General features: G+C 32.2%; 1 protein-coding gene across 1 annotated transcript; it reads right to left on the bottom strand.

Annotated features, from left to right (window-relative positions):
- Positions 1 to 289: 289 nt before the first annotated feature.
- On the bottom strand, positions 290 to 20,512 carry LOC139528933 (plasma alpha-L-fucosidase-like). Its single transcript, XM_071325184.1, has 8 exons — positions 20,076 to 20,512; positions 17,130 to 17,236; positions 16,349 to 16,476; positions 15,257 to 15,390; positions 13,837 to 13,934; positions 12,229 to 12,361; positions 11,725 to 11,895; positions 290 to 1,847 (listed from the first exon to the last, which is right to left on the bottom strand). Exons 1-8 carry the CDS (start codon positions 20,495 to 20,497, stop codon positions 1,589 to 1,591), a joined length of 1,452 nt encoding a protein of 483 aa, XP_071181285.1. The 5' UTR covers positions 20,498 to 20,512; the 3' UTR covers positions 290 to 1,588.
- Positions 20,513 to 21,855: the final 1,343 nt, after the last annotated feature.

Genomic DNA, 21,855 nt, shown 5'->3' with positions numbered 1-21,855 from the left:
ATTGATGTTCTTCGGCTGTTGTCTGCCCTGTGGTTAGGTTGTTGTCTCTTTGACACATTCCCTATTTCCATTCTCAATTTTATTTTATCGCATATTTGACTATTGTTTTAAATTAATTTTTGTCAAGTGATTGGTATTGTAGAGGGTAGAAATTTTCAGTCATCTTTTCGACCAGCTGATTTTTCAGTGCCATTGATATGTATTTTGTTGGCGAGGAATGAATTACTAGTAATACACGTCATTATTGTGCGGAACTAAATTGAAGAAGATCTTTATTCTTTCGCTCCTCTTTTAATTCTTTATTGTTACAATGAAAAATACTCATTTTAGATATATATAAAAGTTGTTAATACATCATCAGACATTTATTTAATCTAAGTACGGAATTACTGTGCAGCGGCTCATTGTTCGGTACGTTCATGTTCCTAAGACTCAAAAGCTGTCAATCTTCAGTTAATTTTAAAAGTCTATAACGGTAGTTGACTTCTCAGACAACAATGTAAAGAAGATAAAAAAAAACAATTTTAGAAGTTCAATAAGGGACGACATCAAAAGATCGATGTAGGATAAAAAAAACTTAAATCAAAAAGTTTGGGGGGGGGGGGGGGGAATTTTGCAAGCTTTGTATATCTAAAATCGATTTTTACATATATCCCTATTGGTAAATCAATTTTTCCCAATTTAAGTTAAATGGGGGGATGTGGGGGTCAGTGAAAAAAATATGTGAATTAAGTTTTATTATCCTACATTGAACTTTTGATGTCGTCCCTAAACAAAATTTTCTTGGGCATTTCAGACTAGTTTTAATCTCTACTTTTGGTAAATATTGTGGTATTCAGTGACCTGTTTTATCTTAGGAAAAGCTAGTCCAAATAATTATGACGTCTTGAAAGGCTATTATAATTTTTTTCTTTGACGCCTTACATCGATGTAAGGCGTCAAAGAAAAAAAATTATAATAGCCTTTCAAGACGTCATAATTATTTGGACTAAGGAAAAGCATATATGATTATTGTAGATAAGAAAATTTAGATTTGTCTTACGTGTAAGTTATATTTTTACGAGTCTTCTTACGTATTTAACATTTAATAGGAATATATAAGAAGATTTCCGATAAGAGAACTATCCATCCATTAAAGTTCAAAATGACGGAAATTAAAGCAACTATAGGTAACTAATGAGCAAATCCATACCGTAAAGTCAACTCTGAAAAAAAAACCAATATGATAAAATTCAAACGAAAAATACAACAGCCTGATTTATAACAAAAAAAGAAACAAAAAATAAGTCATATTGAATAAGCCAGAAATGAGAACAAAAATCTAACGAGCTTGTACGTTGGAATAGTACTTGTAACTCTTTTCTAATGTCATATCTAGTTTGTTTTTATCATTGCTTAAACACATTTGAGAGTTAAAAGCATTGTCTAAATGTAATAAATTGAAATTTTTGGTATAAAAAGCATTAGCTGACATTGTAAACATATACTCATTAGTGAAATATACAATATAAATATATAACTAGTTAAGAATGAATCAGTTGGTCGATAACTTAAAAAAATAGTTTACTTTTCAAAGACATGTACACTATCAACCGTTTTGCAAACCTTCTAATCTAAACACCCATGCCCAACGACATGGCATTTTGGAATACGGTATATACGGAATAGTTATATTGATTCCTCCTTGTGGCGAGGCTGTCCACCCAAGTTGACCTTCTGTTCCAAGGAGATATACAAATGTCTTGTCCTTGACTGGAATTGGAGACTGCAGATATAAATATTTTTCTGGCCAATCTAGAGTCATAGCATAAACGGCGTTGGTGGTCTTTATTTGCTGTTCAGTATACCTGTTAAAAAGTACAATGACACTGTTATATAAATACACTATCGTCTGTAGTGGAGTGAAAAAGTCGCTTATTTAAAAAGTTTAATGGACCGAAATATCTCACGGCTGAAAATCCACATGAAGATAGAGTAAACATTATACTTTCATTTTGGCCCTGTCGTAGAGTTTACCCACGGTGCAGTTTTTTTTTGTAAAATCGCGTTAAAGTATGACTTTCGGATTTTTTTCTTTTTCATTTTTAAACACGGGAACGCTGATAATAAATTCCCGAATGAAGATATCAACATTGGTATCAGATGACAGAGTGATGTATCAGTATTTATTTGACATCAAACTCAGAAGAATATATAAATTGATTGAATTGGACGATTTTCAAATGTATGTAACATTTTTTCAAACTTATCGTCTGTCAAAGTATATTACATTTCTTACAAATATATCACTAATAGGAAATTTTCTCAAACATTAGTGAGAAGTTTTGATATATAAAAGTTTGATAGAGCATTCAAATTAACTTTTACAAGCCTTTTTGTAAAACTCATAACATCGCAGTATTACTATACAATTTTCACCTCAATAATTCATGTAACACTCCGTTTTTCTATTTTCCCCTGTCATATGGAATGCTGTGTTTTTCACAATGAATTTTATATGCATTTCGTAAATTATATAAATAAGAATAACAATCTGAATCAATAGTTGTGTCTGTGTGCTTGAATAAGTACAGATGCTAAGGTTTAATAACTTTTGAGGTGCTTTTATTTTTGGTAAGTTTTTCGAAAAGACTAATTTCAAACCACATTGGAACACATCCAGAAAATTCCGAAAAAATACTGGCAGTGCTAATTCCATTTAACAAAAACAAGTGCTTAGGCCACACCAAATTGATTCCTTGTTCGACGGACCCGCCCGCACCTTTTTTTTTCAAAACAGATTTTTTTTAATTTTTATTATGTTCCCGCTTCCCGCATCCGGAAATGAAATCATGTCTATTTCCCGCACCTTTTTTTGTAAATATTATATTAAGATCTAAACATTTGTTATTTAACATTAGTCTAGCCTTTATATAACGATTTTAACCCTATCAGCACCCCACAACACTGTAAATATCTGCGAGAGTATTTGTTTCAGCATGAAACCAATTTATTCCAAGCGGGAGTGCTCCGATATAAATAGAAATACCAGTACAGAACAAAACGTTAGTTTCTTTCCCCCTAACTTATATTCCCTATAAAAAAATGTTCGTTGTTAAAATAAAGTACAAAGAACTTCTGAAGGATTTGCCTTCAACTGCAATTATAATGTATGGTGACGGTCATACCCGCTGCAGGTTTGTGCATGGTTGATTCAGAGACCCGTCGTTCAGCAGTTATCGTTTGTTGATGTGGTTCATTGGTATTTTCCCGTTTGGAAATATAATTTAGATCGTTGGTTTTCCTTGTCGAATTGTGTACAATACTAAGTTGTGGTCCCTTATAGCTTGCTGGTTGGTCTTGATCAAAGCACTGTGTAAAAGGCCGTACTTTGACCTATGTTTGTTATTTTCAGGTTGGGACCAACCCTTCATCAAACAAGGGCCTTGAAGGGTCATTTTACCATGTTTACTGTTCAGTCTGTTGTAGAAAAGAAAATAGATAAGGATTTGTACAGTGCAACTATACAAAACCTTTGACAACTTAGAATTTTTTACTCAAAAAGAGGAGAAATACATTATATTTTAAACAACTTTTCTAAAAGAGGGATGGGTCCACTTATTTTGAATAATATTAAACTGTTAAAGTCCAGGAATATTACAAAATTCTTGGATATTTTTTGACCATTTAATACCAAATAATATAGTTCTTTGGGAAAATATAAGCCCTTTTGTAAAAGTGTTTTTACAAAAAAAAAATTATTATAACTTTAATATTTTGAACCCTCATAAAAGGGATATTCATAACATTAAGGGGTTGTTCTGAACCTGATTATGACTTGGATGGAAAATTGTCTCATTGTCAGTCACACATACATAGACCAGATTTGATTATTCAATTATTTCTTGTTGAACAGGGAAAAAATACTTCATAAATTAAAGAAATGTCAAGGTACAAGTGATAAATCAAGTTTTAATATAGTCAAAACTTACTGTTTTATGTTTACAAAAAAAAATTATAATCGCTCGCCTTTACTTTTTAAGCTTCGCCTCAAAAATTTGCAAATTAAATATTTTTTTATTAAAATTTTCAAATCGCTCGCTCGCCCCAATTTTTGGAGTCCAAAAATCCGTAGAACAAGAAAATAAATTGGTGTGGCCTTAGGTCATGTTGTTAAGCCTTTACATGTACAAGAGGAAAACATTTTGATGCATTTGAATAAGGGAAAAAACAATGCGTGTGATGATGAATAAATTTTCGTTAAAACACGCTCCATGGCATTACCATGACTGGTAATAATATCTATTCTGGATACAAAAGTCATACCACAAGCTAAACAATTAAGGCATGTCGAGTCATTTAAGCGTGCAGATTATATTTTAAATGACACAAATTATCAGGTAGGCCATCCAGTGGTGTGTTTACTCTTCAAAAAATAACTTCAATGACAACTTGAGCCGCTTCAACATTAAGCATGCATTGTTATCTACTTGATGAAATTAAAAAAAAAAATGCTTCTGATGCTTCAAATTAGTCGGGCCATGATGTTGCTTTTCAGAAACTAATAGAAAGTCTACATGATGATCTGTTTGCGAAAGAAAAAAAAACATTTTCGTTGTCGTATAGTTTGCGAGTTACACTTTCTTACAAATCTTTCATGTTGCGAAAACATTGTGAAAAGGCATTTACGATCGTTCGAAATTTTACATTATTTCTATCTTTACAATGTATTCCAACCTCTCTGATAAATAGTTTGCCTGGTTAATAGTAGATGACAATTATTTTCATATGGAAAATGATTACAATGCACTCTCATGTGATACTGAACGGACATGTATACTTAAGCTGAGTGTGTGATATCCCTTTATCAAAATTCAGTACACCCCACATAGGATAGATGGTATTGGTATTGTCCAAAGTCTTTATATAAAAAGGTAAAACAGTTATTTAGATTTGGCAAAAGACGGTTTTAAAACCATAATCTAAAAATATGTGGTATGATAGCCAATAAGACAAATCTCTACAAGAGACACAAATTGCACATACATTTTCAACTATAGGTCATCGTACGGCCTTCAATAATAAACAAAGCCCTTACAGCATAGTCACTATTAAAAGGTCACGAATTGACAAATATAAAACAATTCAAACGAGAAAAACAACGGCCTAATTAATGTACAAAGTATAAAATGAACAACAAAACTGTAACACAACAAATGAAAAGCACTGAATAACAATCTCCTGACTTAGGACAGTGAGGTTAAACATGTCTGCGGGCGCCCAACACCCCTAATATGGGATAGTGGTGTTTATAAAAAGAAGATGTGGTATGATTGCCAATGGGACAACGCTTCACAAGAGACCGGATGACACAGATATTAACTACTATAGACTTCCGTACGACCTTCAACAATGAGCAAATCTCATACCGTATAGTCAGCTATAAAAGGCCCCGAAACAGGGAAAGCGTCAAAGGGAGAATAAGGTTTATTTCAAATGGTGGTAGATATCAAGTGTCCTTCAAGTCATTGAATGCATATCATTAATTTAGAGATAGTAAAAAATTTCTTTGTGCACCTGAAAATAAACATGGGTTGATGAGATTTGTAGATAACTATGCACTATCGCACTACAATGATTTTGATTTGCAAGAAAATGAAGAAATGTTTCTAGCGGAATCTTTTCAAATTATAAAGACTGAAGCAATTTTGTGCAGGTTATGTAAGTAACTGAAGAGGCAGATACAATAATTATTCTGCCGCATCTGTTTGCCAATGAACAGATATTGAAAAGTTATTCCAGGGGTTGCATCATATTAAAATCAAGACCGTTATGTATTATTTCTAATAAGATCTTTTCCATAGATGGCAAAAAATGATGAAATGTGATTTCAGACTGGAGGCGTTTCTCCAACCATAGCCACCAGACTATTTTTACCTATTCACGACATATTGCAACTTTTTTTTAATTTATTGGATCCCTGATGTCTGGCACACCAACGGCAGCTCGCGCTCTTACAGGATGTGACACGTTTTCTATAATCAACATTGGCAAAAGAAGACAATTACAAGGGGTCGGAAAAAAATATGCATGTATCAAAATTTGTCAATCTAACTGGTTCTTATATTGACACATCTGTTGCAGTGAAAATCAAAATCACCCCAGAAGCAATGGTCAATCAGTACATGGGGGATCTGAATAAACCCATGAGTATTGTTGCCGCCATATACAATGACATCCATTTTTTTTCTAGTATTGCGTCACCTTTTCAAATTGCTGTGTATATTGATGTCTAGTGTCAGTGTATTATAATTATACCTAGACAGCTTCTTTTGAAGCGTAATATCTCTGTGAATCGTGTTTGTTTGTTATTCACATATATATATATCGGGCTTTCAAGTCTGCTATATATTCCAATGTTTATATATATAAAAAGATGTGGTATGAGCGCCAATGAGACATCTCTTAATTCAGGTCATAATTTGTAAAAGTTTACCGTTATAGCCTTAGGTCAAAGTACGGTCTTCAACACGGAGCCTAGCCTCACACCAAACAGTAAGTTATAAAGGGCCCCAAAAATGATTAGTGTAAAACTATTGCAACGGTCTAATCTATATAAAAAACGAGAAACGAGAAACATTTATGAACCACATCAACAAACGACAACCATGTCTGTCGTTGTTTTATAAAAAAAGGGGGACACATTTTCTCAATGTGCTATTGCTCAAGTACTGATTTACTTAATACCATAAAAACAAACTTCATATGATATAGTGTCATGAACATGATGACTAATTTGTATAGTTCTAACATCCTTTTAAGTTTAAATAATCAGCCAAGAACTTCATCATTTGTTTCATTACATCATGGACCGGGTGTTAACATTACAGTTCGTTTTTCTTCTCTGTTCTTTATTGCATTTAAGGTAGCACAATACAAAGATTTTATAACTCCAACTCCCAAGTTTAAAAAATGCTGTTACTTTCTTAATAATACTTGAAAATTTATAAAAGTGGTAGTTTTGGATAGCTAACATATTACTCTTTCAAATGAATGCAATGTTAGTATCATGCAACAATTATGTAACCAATTATAATGTTAACTGTGTCTAAAATATTTTTCACCAAATTTCCGCTTCTGCATTGGTATCCCTAGAGGGTTGATTTTGAGAATAGATGAGATAATAGAATACCATAGAGACAATCTGAGACATACTTTTAAGCCCGTGGTGTGTTGATTAAGATTTCGTTAAAATTTTCTGTATAGTAAAAGAGATGATAGAGCTCAATTCATTCAAGTGAACTTACCTAGATTTTGCCACTAAAAACGTAATAATTAATTACCTAATGATTGCATAATAAAATTGTTGCATTCATTTAAAAGATTAATATTTTATCTATCTATATATACCTCTTTTATTATTGTCTATGCATTCATAAGAAAGTTACAGCATTTCAAAGGTAAGGGATTGGAGGTAAAAAAATCTTTGTATTCAGCTACCTTAAACAAAACTTTCCCTAATGATATCTTTATATGTGCTCATATATTATTGCATAGATAAATCTTAATTGTGAATATGTTTTGTCGATAATTTCCGTAGATAAAGATATTTTTTTAATTTTTTTACATATTGCAAGCGAAGGCATGTATCGCTAATCTGTGGCAATCAGACATAAATATGACTAGTTGCATTCGTGAAGTATTCCTATAGCATACGTCCATAGAAAAAATTCTCAGTTAACATGAGAGACTACAGAGAAATTGTCCAAAATGTCTAAAATTTGCGATTTTTTTTTAAATCCCCCCTTTTAAAAAATCTGCAACACTTTGGCACTCTTCGACATGCCTTAATCAAAGGATATTATATTTATCTACAACATCAGACCAAAATTAGCCGTGAGGTATTTCGTTCCATTACATTTTCAAATTTACCTTGTTTGTCACCGTACTTCTGTTAGTTTGGTGCAATTTCGTCTCATTGGCAATCATATATCATAAGACAACTTTTTTATATTATATATATGTTTTACTTAAGAAATCAATTTGAAATATGCGGGCTTATTTGTAACTATATATATTTTAGTGTCTCAGATGAAATGAGAAATCTTTAAACGATTCTTTCAGACATTGACTCCTTTCTAGCCGTAATATTACGGTGACAGAGTAAGGGAAAATCGCTTATTTAAGGAGTTTAATTGTCATTCGGACTATACGGCCATAAATCACAGTATTGGTAGTTTAAAGGTTAAACTTAACATTTTGACTTGTCGTCAAAAAATCGTACGGCGCAATGTTCGTAAAATGGGCTTTGAAATACGTTAGTTTACTTGAACGAAAATCCGACTAAGAACAGTTTTGAGGTCAACATTGTAAAATAACATCCGTAATATGATTTCTATTATTATATGCATTATTGTTGCACCTTATTCGAGTTATTTTAACGATTTCAAATAAAGTTTATCAAAATTGATTCGTTATTAAAGAGTTTTTGTGAAAGTTTAACACTACGAATACTTTGCATTTAATAGAGTACGTTCCAATTTAATTTCAATTTTTTTTAAAGCAAAATGTAAAATTGTTAACATTTTTATGATATTTCATACATTTGTATCTTTATTCATCAATGATATCAAATTCATTTGTCTTAGAAGCACTATTTTAGCAATTTAAGCCAGACAAAATTCATAATGCTCATATGACGGAGTTATTAAAAGCTCATGTACAGCCTCTTATAGATTTATAGATACATATACGCAATTGGGATGTGATGTATTACTTATATTTACATACTGGGATGTGTTCCTTGAATCAGTAGACATTTAGCTGTCAAATGTTAGGGCAGAACGAGAAGGAAATTGGTCTCTTCTTGAGATCATCATCACAAATGTAACATTATATTTTTGTACCCAACCGTACCGCACGAAGGTGGATACTCGATATGCTTCAATTTTCTGAGAACATTCGATCACCTTTAATAGATGGCTACTTTGTTTGTTAGACAGATTCCTGGACATTTTAACAGTACTATGACATGGCAACAGAAAATACCGTTATAAAAGGCTCAAGGGGATTAGGTGGCACTGTAGGCATACCAAATCAAAAGTCTGCGCTCGTTAGATGGACCCTTACTAGACATTTCATAGAATCCATTAGTCCTGTAATGCTGAAAAGGGATGGAATTGCTGCAAATTATGCAAATTCACAAGAAGAAACAAAGCCAACAGCAATGGAAAGAGATGAAGAACATCTTATTGCCATTGTGAACCATCTAAATGATCCATGACTGATACCTTTGGTGTGGAATCCCACCCTCAATGTCTTATCAATATCTCTTCTTAAATGCATGCTTCAATACATATTTGAGGTTATTTGCTCACAGTTGCCGAGGAAGACTTGAACATGTCTTAACATTTTATCACTAGTGCTATTTCTTAAGATCACAAGGAGTTTGTTTATTCCAATATCAAAATCAAACACATACCTTAAATATAAATCGGGGGAAATACTTTCAGGTCGCATAAAACCATAACTTGTGATATAGACGTGCACTGATTTCGGCAAAATGTAGAGATGATTTAATCATAGAACATGTATTGTCGCACCCATTCCATTATCCCCTTTTCAAAATGACACACTGAGAAAATCATGCAATTCGGATTTTGTGAAGCAATTCGAATCTTAAGTCTTTTGTGCACTTTCCCTATCTTCCTTTATACCATCACTCACAACTAACATAAGAGATGGTATGGCATTGGTTCAATTCATTAATGCTAAAAAAGGTAAAACATACGGCGACCTTGCAGCTAACTATTAAAAATATGTCCCAATGAATTTCTATGGCGCACATAGTAGCACATGTTTTTGACCGCTACGACACAAACAATTATATTAAGCCTGCCGGAAGGGAACGCAGCGCATCGACTACATGCAGCTTCCATCAAAGTGTATCAGATTAAAGAGCGGAGAAGTATTTCTGACTGGAAAACTTTGAGAAATCCCATAAGATTCCACCTGATGAGAGCTTTACATAGTCAGAACGTTTGTTAATTCCGAAATTGTCAAAGTTGTTTACATCAACACTGTTTATGGCTGTCGTAGCTTGTTCAGCACTCAAGATAGGGCATATACCCAATGCCTGAAACTTTGACACGGAGTTTAGGGAAATGTGAAAGAGTGGAAGAACATTCATACGGACCTCTTATACAATTCCAGTTGTTCTGTGTGTTCGCTACTATAAAAAATAAGACATATACAAGCGAATTGTGGTTGCAGATGTGGAACATTAGCAGTGTAAATGATGGGCGGAGATGTTCACCCATTCAATAACTATGTGTCTATCTCTCCCTAACAATTTGTAAACTATTAACTGCTGCAAATGCACTTGCCAGATGCGACGCAACTTCGTCTCTGTTTGGAGTAGGTACAAGTATACAAACTGTCTACAAGACTTCGGAGGACACGCACGACTATTTCAGTTGTTTTTAGAGTTTCGGTAATATTGACAATGATGAAGCCCTTGTTTTGGCATGAAAGATTATTTCAAAGGTTTATGATCAGAACTATCTATTTAAAAACACTCCATTATAATAATTATTCAAGTTTGCCACTAGTAAAGATGTAAGTTTAGTCATGTTACCTTCCTGTGAAACGGCACTGAAACAGTATGTTTTAGTACTTCGTTTCAAATTAAAAAAATTGAACCGCATTACACATTGCTGAACCCCTATCCGGTCACCTTTAGAATAAGGTTGGCGAAGGTAAAATGATGCATTACACCCCGTGTATTTTAAAGAGCATATTTCAGCAGAATTTTTGCAGGATCTTGTGTCTTCATTGAAAGGAAAATCTGCATGTGAAAGAGTCATGTGTTTTTTCACTACAAAACCTTACATGTACGGGGCTTTGATCCTGTAAAGGGTCAGAATTACGAGAAAATTTTAAATCATGTTCCTTGACAATTAACCAGAAGATATAACCCTGATGTGTGGATCTGTTTAATTGGAATGTTGAATTGTAAATATTTTCGAAGTATGGAGCGCTTTTTGGAATTTCATGAATGATCTTATGCAAAATATGCCTTCATGACAGAAGGATGCAGGTGAAAATAATATTTATCATTTATTGATGCGGTTGAATGTCAGCCGGCAAGGTAACTGCCGTAATTTTAACAGAATATGTGTTGATCTTGTGTAATATTTGAAAAACGCCAATTTCCAGAAAAAATCGATTTCTTATCCTTTTTTTTTTTTTTTTAACATTTTCCAGATAATTCATTGATAATTGATATAAGAAAATGTCTGTATCTAGAATTAAAGCTACATTTTTATATATTTCTTCAACTTTTGAAAGTATGGAATAAAAAAAAACCAGAATTTGATCTTTGACCTCATTTTATGCAAAATTGTTACCTCATTTCTTTTTGACGACATCGATATTTCAATAGTACTCAATTTTCAGAATCCAATGATACATTATATAGCCATATAGTATGTTTGACGATTAAATTAAAAAAATATTGGGTCTGGTCACCGTACTATAATTAGACATAATGCCCTAATTTCCTAGTACCTTAAAAGAAAATAGCATGTATCCGCAATACACTTATGTATATTACAACTTAGCAGAATCTCCTAAACCAAACATCATGCAACCTTTAAATAAGGAAATGGTTTCATCAGTAATGTAGAAATTCTCTTTTTTGTTCGAAATCTGAACATACATTGTATAATTGCAATAAATACTTACCAAACTCGAGGAGTGAAGGTATCATTTTGATATTTCCATGGAAAGGAGCTGTATATGGCGTCAGAATTGACTTGCAGCCAACTACCCATTTGTTTCAATCTTTCTTGGAACACTGGCTGTATAGTACCATCGTATGATGGAGCTACATTAATTAAGATATTTCCACCACAACTAAAACATTGCAAGCAAAACGGGTATCAATGCGAGCTATTTAACTTTTGGTTTTGATTTGCGTTGAAAAGTAGCGATTAAAAAAAATATCAAGTTTCATTTAATCTTTTTGATGTATTCCACTCGTTGTCTTATGAATATCAAATTGACTTGAATTTGAATTTAACCGGAAAGTTTTTTTTTGCGGTTGGTAAAAAATGCGTGAAATTAGCAGATGGTGACATGCACTAATAAATTTAAACATAAGACTTCTTTAGAGCGATCATGGTTTATATGTAAATTTAATAACAGATATTATGAAAAAAATAACCTTTTTATTCAAAACATACACACCTAACGGTTTTAACAACGGTAGCAATAAGTTCTTCTATAGTGAGGAATTCGTCAATTTTTGCATTTCTTCGAAATCCCCAAGACTGTTTATCAATGGTCATGGCATTCTCCCACTTTTTTTTCTGAAGCTTTCCTATATTAAAACATTACAATCCATACTTTCTAATTGATTTGCATTCTTTAAATTTTAAAATAAAAATTTGTTTTGATTGGTGTATTGCATTGAAATATATCAATTTGTCACTGTACCTCATTTGAAGGAAATAAAAAAGTCTTTTTTATTTGTGGTTATGTTCCAGACCATATAGGTGTTCGAACCGTATGTGTATACATGTGCGGTCCGACCATACGCGTACGGTCGGACCGTACGAGTATACTCATACAGTTTAGTACGAAATGGATCATACATGTATTTGGTCCATTTGGGTTTACTTAAGACAAACATTAATCAAAAACTTTTATTGGGTATTACAAATTAATATTATTACAATTAGATGCATAAAGTGAATAAGTTAACATTCATTCAATTGGAATTAAATAAGTCTGTATTTAATTGTCTATCTAAATCCTATCTCACGACACTTGCTGCCAAAAGAAACATCAGATTTCTAACATTTACATGTTTTGTTGTATTTGCATCTCTAGCTTGCAAGAACAAAGTTTGCTTGTTTTGCGGCAGCATGTAACATTCTTTCTGTTTTCCAATGTGCAGTTTCAATTTTGCGTGTCAAAAGTTCGATATAACCCATAACATAACAAGAGTTCAATATGTCAAATTCACATGATAATGTGTACAAACTTGCAACTTTACCAATAATAGCATCAACCCTACACCCCCGATGCCTTTCTCTCAGTCACTAATCTACTCTTTTCAATCGTTGCATTAGTTTTCGACACTTTTTGATTATATTTTTTTGATTATATTTTGAACAGATTTTTGATAATTTCTGTCTAGTATCTTCTGTTTTCTGTTGTGATATACAGGAGATTATTTTTTTTAATTATAGTGAAACCACTAAGTTTTTATTCCAATTACAATTGAACTTTTAATATTAATTCAAGGTTTTAATTATGTTGATCTGTAATATACATTTGTATCGAATAAACTTAACCAACTTCTTATAATCAGGCAGACCGTACGCTTACAATCCGACTGAATTTTGAAAAAAGTACGCATACGGCCCAACTACTCATATTGTCTGGAACAGTTATATAGTAACACACCTGGCAGAAGATTGTATCATAGTCATATGCATTGATCTTCAATTGGTCTATTGCAGTGAAAGAAAAAAAATATGTACTTAACCTCCGGTGATTTATCTTGTAATGTAAAATTAAATCATTTGATTAGTATATCTCAAATGAAAACTTTTCTAAAAGATGAGCTATTTTTCACATGAAAGCTGTATCTCCAATACATTTTTTTCGCCTTTTTTGCTTGATGATAAAATGTTTAACAAGACGATAACGTCATCTTCTTCCAAGTTTTCACTAAACTTTCATTGTAAAATGCCCGAGGTGGTTTCTTCCAAAATGTGTATATGAAAACATAAATCGGAGGACCAATTGATTTGTGTGGCAACAACTACTGCTATTTAGACATAATACCTGGATTAAACCTATCTGAACAAGTGAGGAAACCTCCATGTTTACATACTGTATCAATGCCCCATCTGTCGTTAGTAACAACTTCATCTCTAACTGGACTTTAAATACAAAAAAAAAGAAAAAGAAATTATTAGTAAATATTCATTAGTTCAAGTATAAGTGAAAAACTACTTCGTTATTGTTTAGGAAAAAATAATATGAATAGCTAATATTGCATAATCTAATCTGGCATTAGTATATATCGACATGTTAAATCGTCAGCATATAGGGTAACACTAAGCATGAGGACATGGCACTCGATCCAGACATTTCATTCTGACTGTAACCAGACTTAAGCTTTTAATGCTCCCTGTAATGCAGAGCTGTCTGTGGTTCAATTCGGCCGGAAAAAGAAGACAGAAATAGATTTTCTTACGAGAAAGAAATTGAAAGATATCAAGCAACCCAATTATGTACATTATTTTTTTATTTGAAAAATTAAAAGATAACTAAAGAAATACTGCTATATAAGTACAGTTATCCTAAATCCTATCGATAGTGTGTATTTAATATATTTTGGCATTGTACTATAATTGATTACAACAACTTCTGGCTAACCTTGATGGATACACATTTAATGTAAAGACGTCATAAACAGTCAGACGAAAACATATAGGTATCGAAAGAATGTACGTAGGACGTGAAAAACTCAAAACTGTTTAGAAATAATATTTTTAAAATTCATTGATAAAAAAGCAAAATTCACAAAGATGAACACACCAATCAAAGGCTTGTACAGTGTAGAATTGGTAACATTTTAGAATAAGTATATTTAAAGTTAATGAATGGCGTATTAGAAAACTAAATAATAAGCAATGCGAACCCCACCAAAAACAAAGGGTTGCATTTCAGTTTTTCTGGAGCGAAATCTTTTCCGACTCCATTAGTTGCACCCATCATGTTAATCAAGGCAAGTAGAAATTCGATGATTAGATATGTATGTTTTGCATTGGACCAATTCAAAGTTTAAACGTCTTTCTAAATGACGCTACACAGTCATTTGAATTTGAGTATTGGCCAATGTCCAAAACCATGATATTTCTTTCTTGCAAAAATGGGTATTCTTATTGTTGCTTCAACTACCTCTTATAAGTGGCACCTATATGAAAATGAAAAAATCGGATGAACAATCTGTGGTGTACAAAACACTTACAGTGGATTCATTATTATTCGTTGAATATTAATGTTTGTGGATTTTGTGGGAACAGGTCAACCAAGAAATTAAATGTTCAACGAATAGCAAATTTGTTATAGGCTTGTATGCAGATTTCAGCAAAACCACGAAATTAAATATCTACGAACATGCAAGTTTTCCTTTATCCACGAAAATTGGTACCCCCGAAAATAAATAAATCCACAGTATCTGTAAATATACATGTACCTGTAGTTATACAACCAAGCCAGAAATTCTGTAGAATTCCAATATGAGGAATGTTGCCGAGCACTTCCATCAGACCATATTAGGTCAGGTTTGTAATTATTGACTAACTCATAAAGTTCAGGCATAGTTTTAGTCTACAAATTGAGGAAATAAAAAGTAAAATCACAAAAATACTAAACTCTGATCAAAATTCAATCAGGAAATCCCTTATCAATTGGCGAAATCAAAAGCTTAAACACATCAAACGAATGGATAACAAATATTGCTCTTGTTGAAATAAAATATATGTCATATACCTAGTAATAAATTTCCATAACATTTTCTATTGTTATTTTATACATTTTTAGCGAGTGTTTGTTTTTACTTCTACATGTATATTTTTTGTAAATGGTATCTTCTTAAGAAATCTGACAAATAATTTTGCACATAGCTATACACATATGGGAATATATATGTAAACCATTGACAGTGCTCGTAGGATGATTTCATGGTGACGAAGATGTACGTTTTGTTTTTAGTTGATAAATATGAATTCATGGCCAGTAGGATTAGAATAAAGCATTTTGATTTTTGTCCGTCCGAAGCACCTGTCTCGATTTAGTTTCACCATGAACACTGAAACCTAACCATTTGAAAGCCATGTGGTGTATATTACGTAGAACCGTGAGGTGCTATATGGCCATAGCATGTAGTATCAGAAAGCTATCCCGCGGTAGGTGATTCCTAGCGTTTAAGAAATGACAGATTTTGTCTAGTATTTCAGTTGTAACCTAATGACTTTAACTGAGTGTAATACTGCATAAAGAGTTACCTGCGCTTTTACCTATACTGTTGTATTTTGTTGTTTGGTATAAACCCAACAACAAAGTCTAAAAGTCAAATTTGGAAGGTTGGTGAAACGCAGTGGGATTTTTAGATTAATCTGATGAATCTCAATAGGTATCAAGGGTACCAGGATTATAATTTAGTACGTCAAAATTAACTAATTGTCCAACATTTGAAACCTACCCATTAAAACACTCAATGGTTTATCTGATATGTGATATCATTCGAAATAAGATGAAAAAAATATAACAAAGGTATTTTACTTACTCTAACAAATTCTTGCGTTTTAAAATTATTTGCTTTATCTAGCAGAAACATCGGATTAAACCATTCAAACAAAGAATGATAAAGTCCAACTCTGAGGTCTTTTTTACGCAGTGATGTAACAAGCTCTCCTAAAAAAAGAATAAGATATCAAAAACTCCAAGCATAAAAACTTCAAATATATTCACGCTTTGGCAATATGAACTGAAATTAAATTCTTATCAACGGAACAAAATAGTGTTATTCCATTACTTTCTGCAGACTTGATTCGTTCAAAAGATTCATTAATACGAGGTACTGACAAAGTTATATACCTGTATCGTAAAGAATAGCAGAATTCGTTTCTTGGTATAAGGAATTAAAAGTATAAAAACTTTACGCTTTTTGTTTCAGTTTTCAACATCATACACAAAATCAGAATATTATGTTCATACAAGAATTTGTATTTGTATTCAAATGTTAAAATATTTTATATCGATATTTTAATACCATAAAATGAAAGATGATCATGGTTTATTTTCACGATAAAAATGTAATGCTCCAATGAGAGTACCATGTTCCTAAATAATACCTGCGTTAAGGGTGTAAAATATTATTGAAAATATTCTAATTTTACTATAACCATGATCACGGCCTATTTTTCGAATAAAAAAACCAACATTAATTTAGATTAAAAAAAAACAACATCACAATTGTTGAAATGAAATATTTACCATTTCTCGCTTATTTATAAGACTTTTGTTCATATCCAAGCTTTTTTTTAGTAAAACTGAAACTAACGTACCTACTATATCCCTTTTTGGGCCGACTGCCATCGAATTCCAATTAAAAGAGTAATTAGATGGCCACATTGTAAAACCTTCGTGGTGTTTAGTCGTAAATACCACATACCTACAAATACAAATACAAAATTATGTTCATAATAAGGCAGTGGGTATCATATCTAAATTCCAGTCAACAAAATAGCATATTGCTATAGACATGACTACTTTACCAGCAGTATAGTGTCTTTGTTATTTTACTGGTTCTGTGTTAAGAGTGATATTTAAGAAATAATTCTGAAAAGTACTATGAAAATGTGAACTGTCAAGATAAAAGAATCAACTAATTAATGATATACCAGTTGAAAAATAAGAAAACAACTAACTATATTTGAAACATATAATCGTTTAAAACATATATCAGTCAAAGTGTAAATAACTATTTAGAAATCATCATAAGAAATAAATAAAATAAAACAAAAATATTGAGTATCCCTACATAATAACAAAGTCAATCCCATAGCTTCAAAAATCAAAAATGTTTCAATTAAATATACTTTTGAAATAGTCAGTAATTTGAATTTCATATGTGTAAAAAGTAAGATTCCAAAAATACTGAACTAAAAAAAACCCATTCAAAACGGAAAGTACCGAATCAAATGTCAAATTGCAAACGAATGGACAGCAACTGTCATATTCCTGACTTGGTCATCATTTTCAAACGTAGAAAACGAGACTTGACTTCCGCTTACACAATAACATATTTTCTATTTTTCCAACTGCGGCAACAAATTCAGTATTTTAATGGTGCCGGTAAAATAGCCGTTTCTATTGAAATCATGAGACTATTTTGCCGGCTCGAATTCAGATATTTTAATCAGAGCCGGTAAAATAGCCACCGCCTTATTTTACTATGATAGTACTTTTCACAAAAGTTCTTTATTTAAATACAATTGGCAGTAATGACACAAAAAAGTATAATAGCGAAAGAATATGTATTTTAATTGGTCTATAAAACACAGGTCACCATTGTCAATATGAAAACTTAATACGGCAAAAATCAATTTAAATATAACATTTGAAATGTATTTCCCTTGCGCTTTTATTGATACATGATATCCTTTAAATGTTTTCACGGCATTTATTTGATACTCTATATAAAGAAGAAGATGTGGTATGATTGCAAATGAGACAACTATCCACAAAAGACCAAAATGACACAAACATTAACAATTATAGGTCACCGTACGGCCTTCAACCATGTGCAAAGCCCATACCGCATATAGTCAGCTTTAAAAGGCCCCGATAAGACAATGTAAAACAATTCAAGCGAGAAAAATAACGGCCTTATTTATGTAAAAAAATGAACGAAAAAAACATATGGAACACATAAACAAACAACAACCACTGAATTACATGCTCCTGACTTGGGACAGGCACATACATAAATAATGTGGCGGGGTTAAACATGTTAGCGGGATCCCAACCCTCCCTATAACCTGGGACAGTGGTATACTGGTACAACATAAGAACGAACTATAAAAATCAGTTGAAAAAGGCTTAACTCATCAGATAGACAAAACATAAAAGTGGACGTGGTCGGGTACTTATACATTCCGACACAAAAAAAAACACAATGAACAGATCTGAGAGAACTCGCAGTTATCTGATAGCTAGTTCAAAGCCATTAACAACTAATAAAAAAATCATGCCTCTAAGACTAAGCAATCAACCCATACACATCCAACATACAATGGATTTAGTGTAAAGACGTCATAAACAGCCAGAGAAAACATGACCTTGTGCAATGCCAAGTTACAGGTATCGACAGATTGTAGATCCATGAAAATGTATATGTATATGACATACTAGTAATATTTAGTTAGTTTTTAATCTACTTATAATAAAGTCAATATTTATACCAATAAAAACAATATTCAATGATCTTATCACAGTGTTGAATAGGTAACCTTTAAAAATAAGTTTATTTAAAGAAGCAACAAGTTTACATGGATCATTTCTAAATTTCCGGGCACGGTTTACAACATTTCCGTAAAAATGAGGATGTGCTATCCCGTTTGAAATAAGTTTTCTACCGGTACATCCAAACTTCAAAACCAAATCTTTATATCTATGGAAAAATTAAGTAAAGGTTTTAAGTAATTCATGGTAACGATATCGCTGGTTTAATAATTTACCAGCAATACATAGGTTGCGTTCGTTAAAATAAAAAACGTCACAACAGACACGGGCATAGCGAACAAGTTGTGGAATATAAACACCGTAAGATGGTGCCAAAGGAACATCACCATCTAAAAATGGAAAATTAACAATAGGGAACGAAAAATCGTCTCTTTAGTCGTAAATTTTAGTGTGTAGTTTCCCGTATAAAACCGAAATATCTAAATCCAGGAAAGGACAGTTATTATCGAATACATTTGATTTATTTAAAGTAAGTTCCTTGGGGTAAATTTCAGCAGTATATTGAGAAAATTCTTGATTATTTAACGAAAAAATATCATCAAGATAACGGTAAGTGTTGTTGAATTTATCAATTAAATGCAATTTCGACGGGTCTTTACTGACTTTAGTCATTAAATGTGATTCGTAACAGTACAAAAACAAATAGTTTGTTTCAGAAGGTTTTCACATTTGGTTAATCGATTTCCAATCATACATTTATTCAGTCTAAATATAGAATAAACATTAAGTTGCAATATATGATAATTTAACAGGTTGACAGTAATAACCATTATGATAGAGACATAAGCGGTAGCAATTGTTACAACCGTTTATTTTGGAGGGGTCTTCACTTAAAGACATTATATTGTCTTTTATGGGGTGAAACCTTTTTTTTACATGCATATCAAATATGTACCTTATTTGCAGAATGACTTTTGTTTTTTACAGAAGGGAACAGAAGTTACACATTATACATTATCTTGATTGTTTAAATTGTGTATACTTACTCCGCACCGGATGACTTAAAGAGTGTTGCCCATTCATCAGTATCTAAAAATTCAGCTGTTAACATGGAGGCAAAGTCTGGGTATGTGAAACCGGGTCTGTAGTTTTTTTTCATGAACTCTACATACTTTGGGATCTTCTGTCCCTTCCAGAAATACCAAAACCATTCGTCATACACACTAGGAACGGAGTAGACTCCCCAAACAACAAAAATTCCTATTTTAGCACTGTCATACCAAACTGGTAAAGGCCTTTTGTCTAAATCTTCCCAGTTTGGAGGATACAGTTTGTCGCCTTTGTTTCTTTGTTTTATGAAGTTGAACTCTTCCACAATGTTTTGGTTAGGATTCTGTAGTGCAACTGTGTATATACACAACAATAATAATATCCACGGTATAATATTTACTTCTTTAATAGTAAACATTTTCCAACAAAAGTATGTTTCACACTCTTTTGGCTTAACACGTTTGTTATTAAAATATAACTATATAAATAAAAGGGTAGTAATTGAAATGCACTAAGGCTTCCATATGATACTGAAAATAACTCAGGTATAACTTGTCAAGGTAGAGAATAAAACTATTCATACGTAAACAATATTTAACTTTAAAATATTTTTAAAAATAGATGTATGCGAAGAAATTAGTCCGTTCAATAGTTAGTTTGAACAATTGATGTTTAATATTTAAATGGTAAAATTGTCGAGCTGTTTTTTTTTTTGATGGAAGAAGAATCAGTGTTTAGACATTTTAGTAGATAATTTGGCAAATTGATCTATGAGATGATTAGGCAGCTTTTTGCCACTCTTTTTCAACTAACACTTAATGATTTTCTGAACAAAACATATGAACAATACGAGCTAGCAGTGAACTAGATTTTTACTATTTTTCTATAAGTTAACAAGTGAACGTTCACCTGCCGAAAACCAAACTGAAATAATTAAATGAAACTTAAAATAGTTATGTTTTAGATACTCGAATGACTATACATTTTACTATAAAACAAGTGTACAAAAACTTTATTGTAATTCAATGGTTGTCGTTGGTTGGTGCCTTTCGTTTTTCTTTTTCGTTTATTTTCCAATCTCAAATCCAGTCCTGTGTTTTCTTGTTTGAAATGTTGTTTATTTTATCAGGTCCTTTTATAGATTATAACATAATGCTTGATAAAGGTAGTACGGAGACCTATCAAACTTGCGAATATTTCCGTTCTCTGATTTCTGGTAGATAGTTGTTTCATTGGCAATCATGCAATATCTGCCTATTTTTATTCATATTACTGACGAGGTTCAAGTTAAGTACTGGTTGAACGTTTTGCTGAATATCAGCCGTCGAGTTATGAAAGTAGTACTCAGTGTACATACGTTTTGGCCTACGACGAAGGTAGCGGAGAGCGAGACAAAGGGAATGCTTTTCCGGCGACGGTTTAAACAATGGTAAAGTTTATCAGCTCAAGTCAAAACATTTCTGTTTTAAGACTGATTTTGGGCCCTGTCCCTAGGTCATGGACTAGTGACAGAATTATTTAGCAATTTCCAATGTTAAGATTTTCTGTTTAATATTGTATTGATAGAAACTACTTACAATAAATAACGATAGGTTCTGCATAAGTCTATGACTGTACCAAGTTTGGAATATGACAGGTGTTATCCGTTCGCTTGAAGTGTTTGAGCTTTTGACTTTGCCTTTTGATTACGGATTTTTCGTTTCTAATTTTCCTGGGAGTTTGGTATTTTTGTTATTTTACTTTATTCTATATTGTTACATTACCATCTAACATCTA

The sequence above is a fragment of the Mytilus edulis genome, chromosome 1 (assembly GCF_963676685.1).
Source record: "Mytilus edulis chromosome 1, xbMytEdul2.2, whole genome shotgun sequence".
NCBI lineage: Eukaryota > Metazoa > Mollusca > Bivalvia > Mytilida > Mytilidae > Mytilus > Mytilus edulis.
Note: the sequence above shows the minus strand (reverse complement) of the source record. Positions and strands in the feature narration are given on the sequence as shown.

Excerpts from the sequence above, each read along its gene's own strand:
- LOC139528933 (XM_071325184.1), bottom strand. The coding sequence starts at position 20,497 with ATGTTTACTATTAAAGAAGTAAATATTATACCGTGGATATTATTATTG. Across the intron at positions 17,237-20,075 it reads TTTAAGTCATCCGGTGCGGA|GTATGTGGTATTTACGACTA; the intron begins GTAAGTATACAC and ends TTGTATTTGTAG. Across the intron at positions 16,477-17,129 it reads CCCAAAAAGGGATATAGTAG|GAGAGCTTGTTACATCACTG; the intron begins GTACGTTAGTTT and ends TTCTTTTTTTAG.